The 18,603-nt window shown below is 43.3% G+C and overlaps 1 protein-coding gene across 2 annotated transcripts in view; it reads right to left on the bottom strand.

The window, feature by feature from the left end:
• Nucleotides 1–17,230, bottom strand: part of AMMECR1 (Alport syndrome, mental retardation, midface hypoplasia and elliptocytosis chromosomal region gene 1) — a 69,959-nt gene extending 52,729 nt beyond the window's left edge. For both annotated transcript variants that reach the window (XM_017815796.1, XM_017815805.1), the window contains exon 1: nt 16,767–17,230. In XM_017815796.1, the coding sequence (XP_017671285.1) occupies nt 16,767–17,230 (464 nt within the window). The remainder of the gene's footprint in view (nt 1–16,766) is intronic.
• Between the last annotated feature and the right edge of the window lie 1,373 nt (nt 17,231–18,603).

Genomic DNA, 18,603 nt, shown 5'->3' with positions numbered 1-18,603 from the left:
TACAGAGGGAAAGGATTTAGGCATGATGGGAACAGGAAGAACTTATTAGGCATGCACATAAGTCATGCCAGAGTCAGACAGACTGGCATGACTAGTAAGAGTTTTGGAACTAACAAACGTTTCTCTACACTACTGCTGGGAATTTCAGAAGTAACACATGGGAAGCCAAACGCTTGGCCTCACCTGACACCCTGGAAGTAACAAGCATCTCCAAGACCTGGTAGAAGGAGGACAAATCAATACACTGTAATGTTGAGAGCTTACCAGCTTAGTCAGCAATTCCAGTGGGAATGACAAACAACAGGCAGCTGGGGAATGGCACTGTGTGCAAAAGATATACAAATATTTAATGCCATAAAGCATTACAGGAGAAGAGAAGCCCAATGAACTTCCGGTAGAAGTCACACAATGAAGTAAAAAAGATGCATCAACTGCACTACCAGTTTAGGGAGGTTATAAAGTTTAAGAAAGGTAGTAACAATGGGCAACTGAAATCTCCTGATATAACGTGAACCCTGTGACTCATCAGAATGGCATACAGAGATTTATTTTTTTTTCCCAAGTAATGACTTCTGCCTTGAAAATTAGTGCTAGGATCTACTTGAAAAGATGCCATTTTTGGTTTGGTTTTGAGTGGTACACAGGACCTGGCTAAAGGACACTGATAGGAAAGCTGCTTTATAAGTGTCTGCAATGCAATTATATTTCAACATCGCAGCTGAATACAGTGGGACATAAAATTATTCAGCACATGGATAATTAATTTTAAGGGCACAGTGTAAAAAAAAAAAAAAAAAGTATTCTTCCCAAACCTATTTCCTCTCAAAAACAACCCAAACAACAAACCAACCTAAACATACACAATCCTAAGAAGGGCAGGGGAGTGGAGGGCGGAGGAAGCAACAAAAGCAGACAAGACTGTATTAAAAGATCAGGTAAAATATCATCACAGTTAGAAAAGAAAACAAAAGCAGTCCAAGGGACACATCAGCCCCAGCAACAAAAGCCTACATCCTGCATGACTGAATAGGGAAGTTAGGGAGCAAATCTGAGAGATCAGCTTTTAAAAACAGAAAGCTTGCCTAATGAGAACAGAAGAGATTATAAAACAGATGGTAGGTCAAAAGTAAACAGTAAATAAAGAACTTAATATGTTTGGGTAGCACCTTGCAAAGTTATTCAACTACATCAAAAGCAGGAAACCAACTAGAAAAACCAGACCAAGATGAAAAAGGGACACAGCACCAATGCAGAGAAGCTCAGTGGAACACTGTTGCCAGTCTTTACTGGTGAAACAACTGGGGAGACACTCACACCTTATCTTTATGGTATACAGGTCAGAGGGACAAAGTCAACTTGAACTAAGTACAGAGGAATCATGAGGCTGAATGGACAAGTCAGACATGGTTCACCTGGGCCAGCACAGACCTGCACAGGACAGCTCCAAACCTGACACTGAAGAACTGCTGGGCAACAGGTTGCCAGTGTAACTCCAGGGCACATTAAAGACCCTAAAGGGACTGGTACTACAGAAAACCAAATGCAATTTCCATCCCTGCAAAGTGGCAGTGGATCTGACTGCTGTACACAGATAACCAGTCTGTTGCAAAGAGCATGCACACCTTCTGTGAGAGAAAATCCTACCAAGACCACAACACTTCCCCTCCCTCATGCTGGTGCCAACTTACAAATCCCTCTGAATTTGGGGACTGAGCTGTTGGACCCATTGGATATCTGGGCTGAACACCATATAATCTTGTGGAAGTGATCACTCAGGATTATTCAGGAAAAAAAATTTGTAAATGTAATCTTCAGCCACCCAAAAGAGGCTCAAGACTTTCTGTGACAACCTGCACATGCTTCTGCTACATATTGCAGGCTCCTTCACCACCTCAAAATCACAATGCAAAGGTTTGTTGTACGTTGCAATGTTTGCAACTACGTGCTTAAAAGCACTGTGATGCACCCAGATGAACTCAACGAGGGGAAAAAAAAAATCCCATAACCCTGTTTAGCCTTATATAGCAGCCTGTAAGCTTTGTTCTGATGACTGGGGAATTGGATGTAGGGCAAACAATTGGCAATGCTGCTAACAGCAGATTCACGAAAGAAAGTCTGTCATTATGTGATTACTTTTTCTTCCATAGCTTCTGGATGTACTTGTAGGCACTGATCTACCTGCTGATGGTGCTAAAAGCTGAAAAAAGTCACTGAGGTGAGTCTGGCAGGCGAAAAAAAAAAATCAGGTTGAAGCTCAAGTATTTCTCTCTACTGTCATTAATAATGACTGGTTGCAAGGGTCCCATCTCTCCCCAGACCACATGGGAAGATCCAATCTCTTAAGCCAGCTCTGGCATTTAGCGTGCTAAAAGACTCAGCAAAAAAAGTCTTAAAACTCAGCAAAAAAAATAACCTAACAAAAAGCAGCAGAGTATCTGCTGCTGACTTATCAAGCAGAAACAGCACCGCCAGCATACACTGATCAATGCAAGTAGTACAAGTGAGGGTGTGGGGCACATATACGAGGATGTTTTGTTTGCCATGGACATGCAGTCTCATCCAAAAGTTGCATTTAACTCACATTACTTCCCCAAACAAGCAGAGTACAGTCACAGCATTCATTATGCCTGCAATAGGTTTGGTATGTGAGTGAAGTCAGGTTGTGAAACTGCACTCCAGTTCTCTAATGTCATTCAAGTGGCTTGCAGGACACAAATATGCTGCATAAGATAGTCAGCTATTCAACACTAACAATACTAAAGCATAACAAAATGCTGGAAGGCCTAGAATTAATCTCAAGCAAATCGACTACAATGTTTCCAAACAAAGCTTAAACATTTCTTTCTAAAACTAAATATTCTCTCAAACGCCACATGAGACCCAAACAGTTTCATAACTATGTATAGAACACCTTCAATAAGATCCCTTCAAATGTCAAAACTGAATTTCAAAAACCATCTCAGACTGGAAACTCTGGAAAATAACCAGGGTGAATTTTAATTTTGATGCATTAAAATCTAGGTGTTCATGCTTTGTTTCGTTTTTTCTTCACTAGATATCATTCTATGAAAGCAAAAAGCTAACTACGTCTTCCAATTAACCTTGAAAACTACCCATTTCTGAAGCTAACGCAAAATTACAACTGCATTGCACACCAGCAAAATTATATATATAGCCTTTCCAAAGTAGTACCAGGAGTTCTCTGAAAATACTGTATCCTACAACTATGTCACAAAAATATACAGTATAAATGTGCTGGTTTTGTTCAAGATACTTATTTGATATACTACCCCAAAAACTCCAACAGCTCACCGTCTATGAGCAGATCCCACATAACCATAACTGACATAAATCACTGACCTAAAGAGGAATATTATTTTATTGCTATTAGATCTGTACATTAGTTAATCAATGAACTTTCTAAAGGTCAAACCAATGAAGATGCATCTTTATTCCAAAAGATTCAACCTTCCCACTCCTACATATTTTTAAAATCAACACACATAATGGCACATGGCTTTTAAAGGACTACCAAAAAGGCTGTAAATCCCTTGAAAACAACCGAGAGGTCCAAGTTGTTCCTTTTTGGATTTCTCACTGCAACACTTCAAGGTGCCAGGTCTCCTATTTTCGCCCCTTCCAAGGCAGAAGAATTCAACTGCTGTCTCACTCCCCGACCAGACTCGAAGCTGCAACTTCTGTTTACCAGATCTGACAGCTGGAGGTTGGCACCCATTTTTCTTTCAGTAAACTGGGACAGGTCGGTCTACACTGTGATCAGCAAACTTTACTGAAAACTAAAGGATGGATTTACACACTTGACCTTGCTCAGGTAGAGCCACTGGCACAGCATCCACCCCATCAACAGCACTCAGCTCTGTGCCAGACCACACATGAGGTGCTGGCATGTTCCACCTCATGGTGAGAGGTCAAACTCTTCCCTTTGACCATCATCTCCAGTTTTACCTCCTTTAAGCTGCCACTCCCTCAACTGCATCCAAGCCCAAAACACAGGTAGCAGTGGTCATCCTTCACCTGATGGGAGAAACCTCAACTGAGATGAGGGGGAACAGAAGGGACCACCATATAAAAACACTGATAAACAATAACCATATTACCAGCTGCAGAAGCAAGGATCACCTACTATATCACTTTGCTGGTTTGCTGTTTTTGTTTAAAAAAACTGAAACAAAACGACACAAACAACTCAGCAAAACTCAGGTTTGCTTTAAAAGTTGTTCACGTACCACAATTTCAAAACCTATCAATTTGAAGTCTTCCGACATTTCAAGGTAAGCACAGAAACCCCAACTCTCTGAGACACCCTGTTACTCCCTTTCATAGGAACTGTGCTCCTAAACTGCTCCTTCCCTTTGCTGTCATGAATTGCTGTGTATAAAAAAAATCCATTTTATTAGTTGGCTGAAGTCAAGTAGTAAAGCCTCCCGTATCACTACTTCAAAAAAAATTACTGCTTAACAAATACTTTGTTTGCCATTTGAATCACCATTTCCTTGAGTTTTATTTTGGCAACGTTTCTTATTAACAGCAAAGATAGTGTGTTCAGAAAAGCAATATCCCTGTTCGACATGAATAGTTACTGAGTTATGGTTCGGTTCCAATCCAGTGAAATGTTATTTATACACACAACATTCTCCAAATTCATTACCTCCACACAGCTCCGTTATTGACCAGCGTTTGCCTCTATTCATCTCCACCTCAAGAAAGTCATAAATCTTACTCAAACCAAAAAGAGTGGAAAGAATGGTAAAAGTTTCTCTGTCAAAGCAAAACAATTAATTAGAGAACCCCCCACACTTACTAAGTTAGCAATCCTGCAAGACCTAACCAGGTCAGACAGCACCAACGTGGGCATCTCCGAACTCACACTGCAACAAGTAATCTGGTAAAAAGTAAATAACTTTCTACCAGAAACTACCTACAGAGAGTTCATCTAACAGTCCTTAGAGATAATAAACTTCATCTGTCGTGACTATTCTCCAATAATAATCTTTCTTATGAAAGAAAAGCATCAGTGTCCCTCTCAGCTATTGTTCTGATCCTCTAAAGCAGCCCAGCTCTTCTCATCTTCCTTTGCAAGCTGATCTCACACTTCCAAGCACTCTGGCTGCCCTGCTCTACAAACACAAAATGTCTTTCTCCCGAGAGCAGCAGAACCATAAAATTTTACAAGTAAGCTCTCAGCCACTCTCTTGTAAAATTGTATTTAATACTTTTCTGTTCTTACTGAGAATTACTCTTTAAAATAGCCACTTGCCCTTTACATATCTATAGCATAATGAAGGCTAAGTAATAACTGACAGTCAACTGGTAATACCAGGAAACCATTAAGGAGAGAAACAAAAACTCCTAACTTACAGAATCAGTTTTTATTTACTCCTGAAGTACATGAAATTGCTCTATAAAATATTGATTGCTGTCTCAGTTCTAACAGCATAGCCCCTGAAGTATTTCAATCATTCCTGCATAGTAGGAATGATTGGATAGTTGGATCTTCTTTCCAACTTTGCCTCACTAAAATTTCATTATAATCTACCCACTGCTGTGGAGTGGGTGGGGTGTTGGGGAGCGTTACTGGTAAAAGACACCACTTCTGGCTCCAGACATCCAAACTGCAATTTCCGGAAGACTAGAAAAATACTTAGGGAAGTATCATCATATCATCATTGCTTGTACCTTTCTTGCCACCCTACCTTCTCTTTCTGGTCATCTCCACTTCCAACACTTGGTAAATCAAGAGACCTCGTCTCTCTACAGAACCACAGTTCTGTAGCAGGGCAGGGAATATGTAACCATAACCCCCTCTCAGTTCTAAAGTGTCCATAAAAAAAATGGTGTTCGTGTGACTCAAACAGAAACACTTACGAGAAACATCTTCTAGAGCAGAAACACTTATGCAATGAGATTTTTGTAAGGTCTTGTCTTCAACTTGCACTAGCAAACTTAAAACTGTCTAAACCATTCTGAAAGAAAGGATTCACTGAACAGTAGCCTAAAAATATGAAGGAGGATACCGTGACTATGAGAACCCAAACTGAAAAAAAACCTATTCTGGAAAAAAAAAAAATCATTGAAAATTCTGTGACTTAACTGAGAAGCAACAATAGCCTTTAAAGGATTCAAGCTTATGTGAATACAACTGTGATTCATTTCAGATATAATGGATTGGTTTAAAAAAAGGAGGAAAAAAAAATAAAAAAAAGGGAAGTGTATGCCTCCCAGTTGCCAATTTAGGCAAAAATATCCTGAGCTGAGTCTGGAGAGCTTCCTGGCAGGGTAATCCAGTCAAGGGAAAGAACAATCGCAACAAGAGCCAATTTCTCTCACTACTAACTTGACAAAGAAAAGGAGGTTGAGGTGCCTTATTTTTTTTCAGTAAGAACATAAGGTACAGAGATTGAGGATCTCATCCATGCTTGTCCACCATAATCACATGGTCAGGAACAAAACAAAAGTCTTCCAAACCTCACTGCAGTGATTCATCCTTCAAGTCCCACTTGACTCCTCTAATAACTTGCATACAGAGAAGTTGGACAGAACCTGCAAAACCCCAGAAACACTCAGAAGTCCAACAGCCATTCAAGTTTTTTATGTAAGATTGTCTCTTTCTTTTTTGACTACTCCAATCAAACATAGAGGCCTTATCTGTCGAACCATCTGAACACTGCTGATCTCTCTGCAATGGCCTCTTCCAAGAAATTTCTGGCATCTCCAAAACCCTAAAATTTAGTGCCAAGATGTCAGAGACCACTCTGAACTGCCCTAGTTTTCTCCTCTAAAGCAATTTCCATTAAACATTCTACATAAAACAACAATCAAGAAAGCATATTATGCTTATGTTGCCTAATTTTTTGATGTATGTCTGTGATCCACACAATTAGAGGACTACCAGTCAGAGAAAGTAAGAATCTCTCATTGTAGCAGCAGAGTGCTCATTACCTTCCTCTATCTTCATCTACCTTGTCTAGTGTAAATACCTTCAGCTCAGGACAAGTAAGACTCATCTGCTGCTGACATCTTGATACACTTAAAAAAGAAGAAAACATATTTAAATTAGCAGAATGGCATAGGGTAGTAGGTAGTCTTTGAGTAGGTTATTCCAAGCCATCAACATTACATATATAAAGAAACTTAACATTCTCGAAATCGTCCAAAAGGAAAAAAGGAAAATAAAAACCACCAAAAAAAGCTGCCAGCACCAAATAACCCTAAGGACAGATTTCATATTCTCCCAAAAAGAGATACTGCTTGGAGCTACTTTTTGCAGTGGCTTAGATTTCTATGTTAAAAGCCCAAGCTGTCCAAGCACAGCAAACTGCAATAATTCACCCCTGCTGTAAAAAGAGACTGCAATTTTAAGGGTACACAGGAATACTTGTTCCACTTCAATCTTTTTCCTGTGAATTAAGGAAAAGGTAATTTCTCTTCTATTTATGTTTCTTTGTAACACTTCATTTTTAATGCTTGGTTTTATCCAGCATTCCTTCCAAATGAACAGCACCAATCTTTCTTCCTTGCATGTTTAGCCCCAGTATTTTACAGGAATTCTGATATTATGGTGATATTGTCTTATCCCACATAAAATTTTTGATTTCTGCCATGTGCCTCTTCTCTACCTCATCAATTTTAGTTGAACTGAACCAGAACCAGAACCCTGCTCCTTATTTCTTAAGGAAGAGTGAGTCTAATTACTACAACTTCACATTCTATCAGAATCTTAATAGGGATTGGTTTTAATATTACATTTCCATTTGGATGTTCATTTGCTTCTTCAGAGTTTGGGTAAGTGCTTGTACAACACTGCACAGAAAGAACTTGCCTTCTACTGCTTGGTCTGCAGTTTTTCTTCTGGGCCAGTGCCTTGCTGAAGCTTTGTTCCCCTCATGCTTAAGAGATAGTTCATTTGCAACTACTCACCTCCCTTCAGGCACTGCAGCACTCTTTGAAGAGGGCTTCTTCCTTCACTATACCTTCTCTGTGGGTTTTTCAACCACTTGCTCTGCCTCCAGCACTCTCTCTGCAGAAACACTACTTAGAGAAGGTTGGTGCAACACTTTCATTGCCTGTTTAATGTGACGGTCAAAGTACTGAGGACTACAAAAATATTTTTTCCTCCTTATAAAGCTTACAAGGGATGTCTATCTAGCACACCATCTTCCCCAAAAGTCAATCTTTTAGCGTGTTTATTTATACAGAAAAGAACTGCCTTGCAAACTTGCCATTCATTGGCAGCTAAACTTATCCTTGTACTCACTGAGTAAGAAAAACTGGGTGTGGCAGTCAATCCTTATAGTCTTTCGGTCTCCTGGAAAAAGGAGCTGGAAGCAACCAGATTTACTTACTTGGCCCACACTGCTGTCCATCAGTGGAGGATCACTTTGCTTTTCCTTAATACACCTGAAACTCATGAACTCTCGAGCTTCACCCACACAATTCCTATCTCTGTACTAAGTGCCACATGGAAAACAAGGGAAGTGTTTTATGCCTGTGGCTCATCTACTACAATTACTACAGCCCCTTTTGGCAAGGCCCAACCTTGCCAAAAATGCCACAGAGTTCAAGCTAAAGGAAAGAAAGGTAAAAAATTACATTTTATATACCATTAAGGATCGTGAGAACTTTTATAAGACAGAAAGACAAGTGCTCTGGGAAGACGTACAGATCTCTGTGTGGCTGCTGTCCCAGTGACCTTGCCACAACTCCGCGGAGCTGTTCTGCATTCCGTAAGATGTCATTCGCCTGAAATTAGCACTTTAACAACCCTGGCTGCAATACTCAGTGTGGCAAAGCAATATCCACGTACTCACAACAAGCACTGCCTTCCAGGAAGCTATCAAAGCCCAGTCAGACTGTAAAAACGTAAGGCATATCCTGTAAGGCCTAGACACAATCTGTTAGGGGACAGCAGTTCTGAAGACGTGACAAATGCAAAAAAAAAAAAAAAAAAAAAAAATCTCACTAAAGACATGTTTCTGGCCAATGAAGCAGGGAGGTATGCTACTTAAGTAATGGAGCCTTTACATTGATCCCTTTTGCCAACACCCTGGTTAGGAAAACAAAGGGCTTTTTAAAAGGTTATAAAAGTAGCCCAGGAAAGATGCCGACTGTTGTTTACGATGCTGGACTGATAAACACCACAGCTTTTGGTCAGTCAGCATATACCACAGCACTATCAAACAGTAAGGAAATGCAGCACTGGACTAACTTAAAAGCCACATTCCATTTGAGGGCTATTGCACTCCCCAACATGCTTTGTTATCAAGGACATGTTTTTGAGACTGTGTTGATTAACTGCAGTAGAGCTGCCCCATCCTGTTATTTAAATGTAAACTCTGCAATGCTAAACTGCATACCAATATAATACCCCACTCCATAGGAGCATAAACATCAAAAAAAGGTCAAGTATTTTCACAATGCTTTGCTAATGAGGGTCAGGGCCTGACTGGACTTGTTTTGGCCTCCAGCCTAGCAACAGTTTCTGTATTGGCCAAACTCTGATTAGTGTACTATTATTTTTAAATAATTTGCATATTTCCTGCCTTCCATGGAAACTCTTGCCACATAATCCACCAGTATATGGCTCAAACAACTAACACTTCTTCTGAAGACAATAATTTGATGCTATGGAAAACCCGCAGTTAACTGTAAACAAGTACTTAATGTAAAAACAGACAGATTGACATACTGAGCTTGTTCCACTAATTATTGCAGGAGTCTTGGAGAACCAAAAACTTTGGACTAGATAAATGTATTTCATTCATTGAGTGGTCACAGTCTAGCTCTGTAAACTAAGCAAACTGAGTTAGCAGGGTTCCAAACTTGTTTCCTGGTTACCTCTTAACTGTCAACAACAAAACGTGCCAACATTAAATTTCTCAGTTTAGTATTCAATTCTAGATACCATTACAATTATAAAGGTGTCCTAAGAGACAACATCCTTCAACTCACAGCTAAAGAGGAGGCAGAACTGCACACTCTTTGAGCAACTCAAAATATTGGCATTCTTAAATCATTAACCCCTCAACAATTTCTAGCAATGAATATTAAAGTTAGTGCACATGTGAAGTAAGCCAAATCTAGACACAAAACATTTTTCTCACAGGCAGACAGGTTAAAGTCAAAAACAATGCCAAAATTTGCATGGAAATCTTTATTGGGAAGATAAAGTACAAGATAGAGTAAAAGGAAATATGACAAACTAGACGAATGTAATTAAACCAAAGGCAGCAATAAAAATGAATGACCAGACTGATGGCACAGGGAGAGGCAGTTACTGACTCCTTCTCACCCTACAAGGGGTATGAGAACAATTACCTTCCGCAGAACCAGTACTGCAGAGAATCAGAGCATTTATTATAACTTTGTGGTGACTGCTTTTAGCTGAACAAACAAAACCAGCGTCCATCCTTAAGACTGTTAGTAATGCAATCTCCTGGACTAACAGAAACTACCTCATTTAGACATAAGAACAGACAACTAAAATAAGCTTATTAAGGAAAAAGCCCTGAAATTACAGTTAACCTAATTTGGAGTTTAACACGGCATTACTTTCTCCATTCAGCAATCATATCAGAAGATGAACGTACTGGCAAAGGCAAGTTCTTTCTGAAGCTATGCAACTTTATCCCTTTTCCCTCTCTGCTGCACCAAGATACATTCACCAGTCCTGCTTTCAAATATGCTGGGAATTCCCTGCTGAGCACTGCCAACCCCAGCCAAAATACACATTTTCTACTGCACTGTATTTTAAAAGCGCCTACCACAGAATGCCACTCTGAAAAAAACACCACTTCATATTCCAACATTTAACATTCAACAGTAAAGACCCTGTTAAGCCAGAAGAAAATACTAAAGCTTATACAAATGTACATAATGTACACATGAAATCCAGAATAAAGTCAGACACAGAGACATGAAAGAACACTTCCCTGTCTGTGTGTTTCCTTGCTCTGTTTTTTGTTTTGCGACTGGTGTTGATCTTTAGCCATGACCAAGCAATCATTATAGCTGTTGTGTAATGTTCAAGTGTGACAATAAATACAAATTATTGCACACAACAGTGTAAGTCTCCACCGCCACACAACCAACTCCTGCAGAGAAACAACAAAATTTCAAACTTCTGGCATCAAGACTAGTAATGTCAATAGGTACAGCTCAATTTTGAGTAGGAACTGCAGAGGAAGTTGAGAACATTGTTGGGTTTTTAAAGACGATACGAAATTCATACTTTGGTAAGCTTCCAGGCAAAGTTTCACAAAAATGCTTGTAAAGAAACATACAGTAAAGCAAGCAAGGAGTCAAGCAAAAGGTTCCAACTTTAAACATTACAGTAAATTGTAGAGACTAAAACAGGAAGTCGGGCAGCAGCCAAGAAACAAGAAATTGAGAAAAGCATGAAATCCTATCAACTCCAAGCCATAACATTTTTATTTACACGTACGTGTAAGCAGATGTACACATCTACAGAGAAGCCTAATCTTTCTTCAATGCTTAAATGAAAGCAACAGACAACTAATACTGTGGAAAAAAAAATCAGCTTTGGGCTGTACAGGAAGATTTTAAGCTATTTCTGTCTAAACTACCAGCAATTCGCTACCACTATTACCAACATATTATCAAGACACAGTAAGTAACGAAAAAAATTGGGTGGTTAGTAACAAATCCTAGAACCATTTCTCTACTACAGGGTCAAGTTACACTCACTTTGAGCAGAATCACAACTTCCTTTGAAAGTGTCAAAACTAACAGGCACAAGACTAGCTAACTGTATTTTTAAACTGCATTGAATTGAAATGTTTCCAAACTCAAATAACAAAATATTAAGCTAGTGTAGAACTGCTACCCCATATCGTTCCAGATTATGTAAATTAACAGATCTCAGACCTGAAAACACGATTAAATACAAAGGTCAGGGACATGATCATGGCAGCATATCTGTATCTCTGTCCTGTAGCCAAACAAACAGTTGCTGCAAAATACTACAAGTCATCAAGAAAGAAAGGAATAGGTAAATTTCCAAGCTAAGTCTTTAAGAAAACTGGCTGTCACCTAGAAAATATTTTAATCCAGAGGCCTTCAATCACAGAAAATGGTCAAGCCATGCAGATTATTCCTGTGACAAGGAACGTGGTAGCCAGCAACACTTCCACACGTGCACAGGGCTGTCAGCTTCCCTGGAGCACCAGATCCACCACAGGAATGCAGGCCAGCTACAGACACCACCTCATGCCTCTGGCACATCCCCCTGCCAGACTAGAGGGATATGAGCAAGCCATCATCCAGGCATTTGATGTAAGGCACTAGTGGTAAACATCTTTCCCAAGAGCTGCTCAGCCAGATGGGGAGCAGGGCACAGGCCACATTAGCTATTCCAGCTGCAAACTCTTGTTCTTGGCTGCCAAGTACCAGATGACAGGAGCAGAACAAACTTCAAATTGCATCAAGTACAGGTGGTCACCACTAAATCAATCCTGTTCACTAGCAGGCAACCTTCAGCAAGGGACTATAAAAAGCAAACAACTGGCAAAAGAGCCTGCTGGATTGCCAGACAATGTCTTCCCCACAGAGATGTTGACACTAAAGCAGGCAAGCTGAAGCACTTGAGGCAGAACACTGTGCAGGATCAAAAACTCAGATAGGTGATTTCTGTGTGCCAAGGGAAATCTTTACAGTGAGCAGAGATGTGAGATTCTTTAAGAAAAAAGTCCTCCTCATTCCCCACAGCACAGCTTCAACTGAACTCCTCTTCACACACTTACCCTTCCCATCTTGTCACAACTTTTTTGCACTTCCACTCAAACACTTTCCTACTAAAAGAAAAACAATAGTGAGCCCCTTCACACTGGGGGCAGTCCTTTTCCACCTCCACAGTGGAAGGCAGGACATGATATTGTTTCCACTGATCATGGTGGCACAGGGTGTATTGCACAAGACCAAATAAGAAAGCAAATAAATACATGCAAGTTACTTGTCAGAAAGGTAAGAAACATAGGAAAATTAGGCTCCTCAGTTTTCCTTCTCCCTAAATGAGTGGGTTAAAATGTTTTTACAACTCTTCCTCTTACAATTAATTTCTGTGGATACTTCTAGAAAATCTGCTCCTGAACAACTGCAGTGTTCAGTAACTTTACTCATTAAACGGAGTTTCAAAAACAGTATCTAAATGACACTTTGTCTGGATCAGCAATTTTCAAATTTTCTATCAGTGTCCACACTTCCAGGATAATTCTTCATCCCTTTGGCACATGTAGTTTGAGAGCCATCACACTGGTAGAAGCAAAGCATATGCCCTTCAGAACATACCCCATGAAGAAGGGAAAGGGTGCCTTAGAGAGCAACTCAAAGTGAAGTTAAATTACAGGCAGGAGAAAGTTCTTCAATTAAAGAGTGACAGAACAAAATGTCAGCAGATCAATGGAGTCTATAAGAGGAGAGAAACCCCATGGCTGGAAGGACTTGCTGAGCCTACTCTCATCAGAAAACTGCTGGAGAGATTCAGTATCTTCCAGCTATCTTCTTTTGACTCCATGAGTCACCCTCTCCAACCCAACAGCTCCCTCGCAATACCCGCGACCAACACCCCATTCTCTGTGCTTTAGGAACTGCAGGGATAGGAAAATGCCAACTACTTCATCCATGTATGGGCTGTCTGAAGTCCAAAACCTGCACTCTCTCAAAACAGGCATCTCCACTTGTTCCTAATAACTGCCTTGGATTTCCTGCCCTGACGCTGTCCTCATCTTGGCATCAAAAAGTTAGAAAAATCTGGAGGTGTCACAAGCGGGTTTTGTTCTAAAGACAACACGCCAGAACCCCTTGTCCAAGTGATTCAGCCACCTGCTTTTCTTTGATCGTGCCCAGTTTCATTGTTCAAAGACCTACAAGGAACATGAGTCATGTCTGTGTCAAGATACCTGCTCATAGGTCTTTCATCCTCCCTGTAATTAATGTAATTAAAAAAGAAATTCTAAAATTCACATACAAACCCTTATTTTAGACTACTACTCTTAGAACAGATGTTTCAGTCTATGGGCAAAACTTCCTTTTAAAAGCATTCCAGGCAGAAAGCTACAATATACATTCACTAAAAAATGCCAGTTTTCATTCAGGTTTTTTTTTTGCTGTACAGGATGAAGCTCAGCTTCAAAGTCAACATCCTATCTTTGTGAGCTACCCAGTTATCGATAAGACTGCCTGCAAATCTTATGAATGCTAGAAATCATGCTGCCTCTGAACACTTAGCAAGAGCAATTTATTCACCGACCTAGAATTTTACATGCAATACTGAACAACTTTTTCAAAGTTGCTTCCCCAACTGCACAAACATAATCAGCTCACAAGGCTGCTGAAAGCAGCAGTTCTGCCATCTGTCTGCTTATTCCCACCTCACACTTGTGCGGGCACAAGTGTTTGTGAAGCCATGCAACGATCTAGAGAGAACCAAACTCTGAAAAGTAACCAGGGAAAAATATAAAATTATCATCAGATCAACCGTGCATGCTGGCACAGGCATGGGAATAAGAAAAAATGACATTACTAATTTTAAATGGCAGTGCCATTTTCAGAAGTCCATTGATGCAGCAACTTTTCACCAAGTCTAGTAACTAAATCTTAAGAACACTGAAGCACACATATGAATTTCAGAAAAATTCAAACAATTTTACTTGATTTGCTATTGTGTTCTTGTTAAAGTAAGAAGTCGGAGGAAAAAAGTGATCTGTTGCTTACTAAGAAGAAAAAAAGTGCTTAATGGAAAACATTTCTGTGTTGAGATCTTCACCCCTGCCTCAGTTTCCTCCACTAATAAAACAGAGACAGTAGCACTAATCTGTTCAACTAAACATTCTGCAATACAAATAAACAACATAACATCAAGGTAATATTGTTACAGAGAGACACAGACAGAATTCAACTCTCTTACAGCAACAAAAGAGTGAAACAGCACAAAGCTGATGTTGCAACCTATAGTGGTCTGGGATGGAGAACAGACACAGGACAATGCACAGCAAAATGGCTACTCAGAGCAGCAGTTCCTAAACAGTTGGTATCTACAAAAGGACAGACATGGATTTGCAAAAGACCTGGGTAAAGAAACTCACAGTGGAGTCTCCCTGCCCTCCTTTCATTATTGGTACTCTGATGAAATCACATGGGAGTTATGAAGAGCATATAGGGAAGACTTGCTGGGGTGGCAGGTTAAGTAGGAATCCACAGAGCTGGGTTGTCATGACAGCAGCTGAAAGTATGCAAGAGATGTATAGATCCTGGGTGTTAGAACAGCAAGGACTACAAATAAGATCATTAATACATCACATTTTTAAACACCAAGAAGCATACACTACATCTCATTAATGAAACACAGACTACATGATAACCATTTGCATTGGTGAGGGTGCACAAGGGTCTAGGATATACACAAAACATTGTATTCATAAAGTACTGATAAAGCACAGGTTCTCACAGACTCAGTAGTCATGCTATACATAAGAGGAAAGAAGTGACATGCACTTTGGTGGACCAATGCACTTGAGTCTCAGCTGGAGCATGGAAACTCACCACATGAGCTCCATCCCATTTAAAAGCAAAGTAAAACAGTGGAAACTCAATTTCCACAACCCTTTAGGTTAACTTTGCACTCAAACGGACTTGGAACATGCAGCGACTCAGTAACTCATCCCAGCTGAGAGGAAGTAACTTCCTGTCAGAGAGAAGTTACTCCCTGAAGTGTCTGAACTCTGTCTGCAGCAGCACGCCCGGCTCCCCGGCGCAGGCAGGCTGCAGGTGCTGACATGCCGGGCACCGCCATCCTGGCGGGTCACCTCCGAAGGCAGTGGGGCACAAACACTGAACAAGAGTGGCCAGGGATGGGAATGAAACAGGCCCTTGGTGGACACTCTTGCAAGGAAGCCTGGGAGGCAGAGGGAGAATGGGAGTAACAGGTGTTTATGTGATCTACTCAAAACTCCGGGAATTTGATGTGGTGGATTACTCAGGGACTCACGGATGTCTAACATTGGGTGATCTTCAGGAGTCGCTACAAAGCAAGGACTCTGCACGGTCTGAGACCAAAGTAGCCTTTACGAGTGCCTGGCACAGGGAATGTACAAGTACACCAGTGCTCACAAATCCGGGATTCGCACGACAGGGCTCTTACACTGTACTCACCATCCAGCACTGGTGAAGGAGAGGCCCGCACTCATGCAGAACACATGGACAGTGAGAGGCTGACTAGTGAAGGGGTCCCAGTAAGGACTAGGGGTGAAATAGGCGGGGAGCGAGCGACTCGGGCGCTACTGAACAGAGCCCGGGAGCGGGGAGCGGGCGCTGCCCGCGGGACGCGGCGGCCGGAGGTGGCCGCGGAGCCCGGAGCGCGGCACAAAGGCGGCTGCTCGGAGCAGGGCGCTGCCGGGTCAGGGATCACGGGTGGGAGATGCCACCAGCGCGCCGGGCCGAGAGGGGCCGGGCAGGGGTCACGGAGCGGGCGGGCAGCGCGGAGCTCCCCGGGGCGAGCCGGGCGCGGGAGGGCAGCGCGGCTCCGGGGAGCGGGGGCGCCCGCGGGCCGGGCCGCGGGACAGGCGCGGGGCCAGGCGAGGACAGCGGCCGGGCGGCAGCAGCGGGGAAGGTGCCGGGCGGGAGGCGGGAGCCGGCGGGGAGGGAGGGAGGGAGGGGAGGGCGCCCGGCCGGGGGGAGCCGGGCGGGACGGGCGCGCACGAGGCGCCCACGCGGGCGGTCGCGGCGATACTCACTATGGGTCGTTGGTGAAGCGGGGGCTCCGCGGGGGCTGGTATCCGTACAGGTGACAGTAGAGCACATCGAAGCAGAAGCAGCACATCTCGGCCGACACCACCATCTTCCTGCAGCCGGGCCCGCCGGAGCCGGGGGAGGCGAGCAGCGAGGCGGACGGCGGGGAGAGGCCGGCGGGGCCCCCGCCGCAGCTGGGCGGCAGCGGCGGGGACAGGGCGCAGCCGGCGGCGCCCCCCGCCAGCCCCCCGAGGCCGTTCAGGCGGGGGCCCCCCGGCGGGGGCAGCGCCCCCGGCTCGCCCCCCGCCGCCGCCGCCCCGCCGCAGTGGGAGCCGCCGCCGCCGCCGCCGCCGCCGCCCGGGCCGGCCGAGCCCGAGGGAGGGGAGCTGGAGAGTTTCTGCTTCTTCACCCCGCAGCAACCCGCCGCCATCTTGGAGCCGTCTCCCCCCACGCAGCGCTTCCGACCCATGGCGGGGGGGCCGGCCGGCCGGCCGGGGGACGTGCGGCGGCCCGCTCCGCCTCCTGCCGCGCCCGCTCCGCCTGCACGGGGAGGGGGCGGGAGAGGGAGCGATGAATGAGGAGCGGGAGGGAGAGGAGGGTGGGGGGAGAGACAGAGAGAACTGCGTTAGAGCGACCCGGTGAGCGGCCCCGGCGGGCAGGGCCGGGGTGGAGGGGGCAGCGCGGCCCGCAGGTGTGGCGGCCTTTCCCCTCCCCTCCACACGCCGAGCCGCCCCTCTCGCCTTCCCCCCCCCCGCGCTTTATCTCCTCCTTCTGCCAGGGAAGTGGAGCAACTCCACCTCGCGTGCTAAAAAAAAAAAATAAAAAAAAAAATAAACCCACAAACCCGAGCTCTGCAGGCGCCGCACGGCAGGAGCAAAGCCCTTGAGATGGTTAAAAACACCCCGCTAAATAATTCAAGTGACCTGAGATGCCTTTCTCTGGGGAAAAGGAGGGGGGGGCTGTGTTGGAGCCGGCAGGCTGGGAGCCTGCAGAGAGTGCTTGGATGCACCTATTAAACATGCAATCGTGATGGCTAAAAGCCACGGGCTTTATGTATATATTATATTTTATATAGATATATATGTTTTTTTAATTACAGCTTTGGCAATTGCTTCACAACCAATAAATAGCAGCTCAGAGTGCAGGCCCGCAGCTACAGAGCCAGCAGCCCCGACCCGCTGAGACCATGGCCCTGGGTGCCTGCAGCCCGGGAGAGACCTCTAGGGAAAGGAAATCCAGGGAAAAAAAGATGTGAGTTCCTGCTGTCCTCCAGACATCTAAAATTAAGCTTAACAAGCTACAAGGGTGGCAGGGGAAATGTGTTTTATATTACTGTTTTACATTAGCCTCATATATAGATATATCTCAATTTATGGAGAGGCTTGCAAAGAGCTGTAAAGTACTTCAAAATCTGTCTGTATGTATATTTAGAAAATAACACCTCACCCGTCAGTGTTATGCAGCCATCTCTGGCATGGGATGTAACAGCTGTTTAACATAGAATAGCAACACTACAGTATCGAAGAAGACAGGGGGCAAGGACTGCCACATCGAGTTAAAATAATATCACAAGTTTAGAGAGACGCAGCCGTTACCCAAGCTAGAATGCAGTATAGAAAAAGTTTTCAGTCACAGACTACTTAGAGACTCAGTTTTACATTTCTTGTTGGAAATGGTTTATCCAATATCCTCATGATCTTAATTTTGGCTGGATCTTAAATTATGGATTTGAAGAGAAAATCCCCAATCACTAGAGGGCTAATACTAATGGGTTAAAAAGCCCTTTGAGCCTTTCTGTCCAAATACTGGCCTAAACTCCTCTTGCTTTGACTGTGAATCATA

The sequence above is a fragment of the Lepidothrix coronata genome, unplaced genomic scaffold (assembly GCF_001604755.1).
Source record: "Lepidothrix coronata isolate B3197 unplaced genomic scaffold, Lepidothrix_coronata-1.0 Scaffold2, whole genome shotgun sequence".
In the NCBI taxonomy this organism is placed as follows: Eukaryota; Metazoa; Chordata; class Aves; order Passeriformes; family Pipridae; genus Lepidothrix; species Lepidothrix coronata.
The sequence above is the reverse complement of the archived record's forward strand: the minus strand, read 5'-3'. Positions and strand labels throughout refer to the sequence as shown.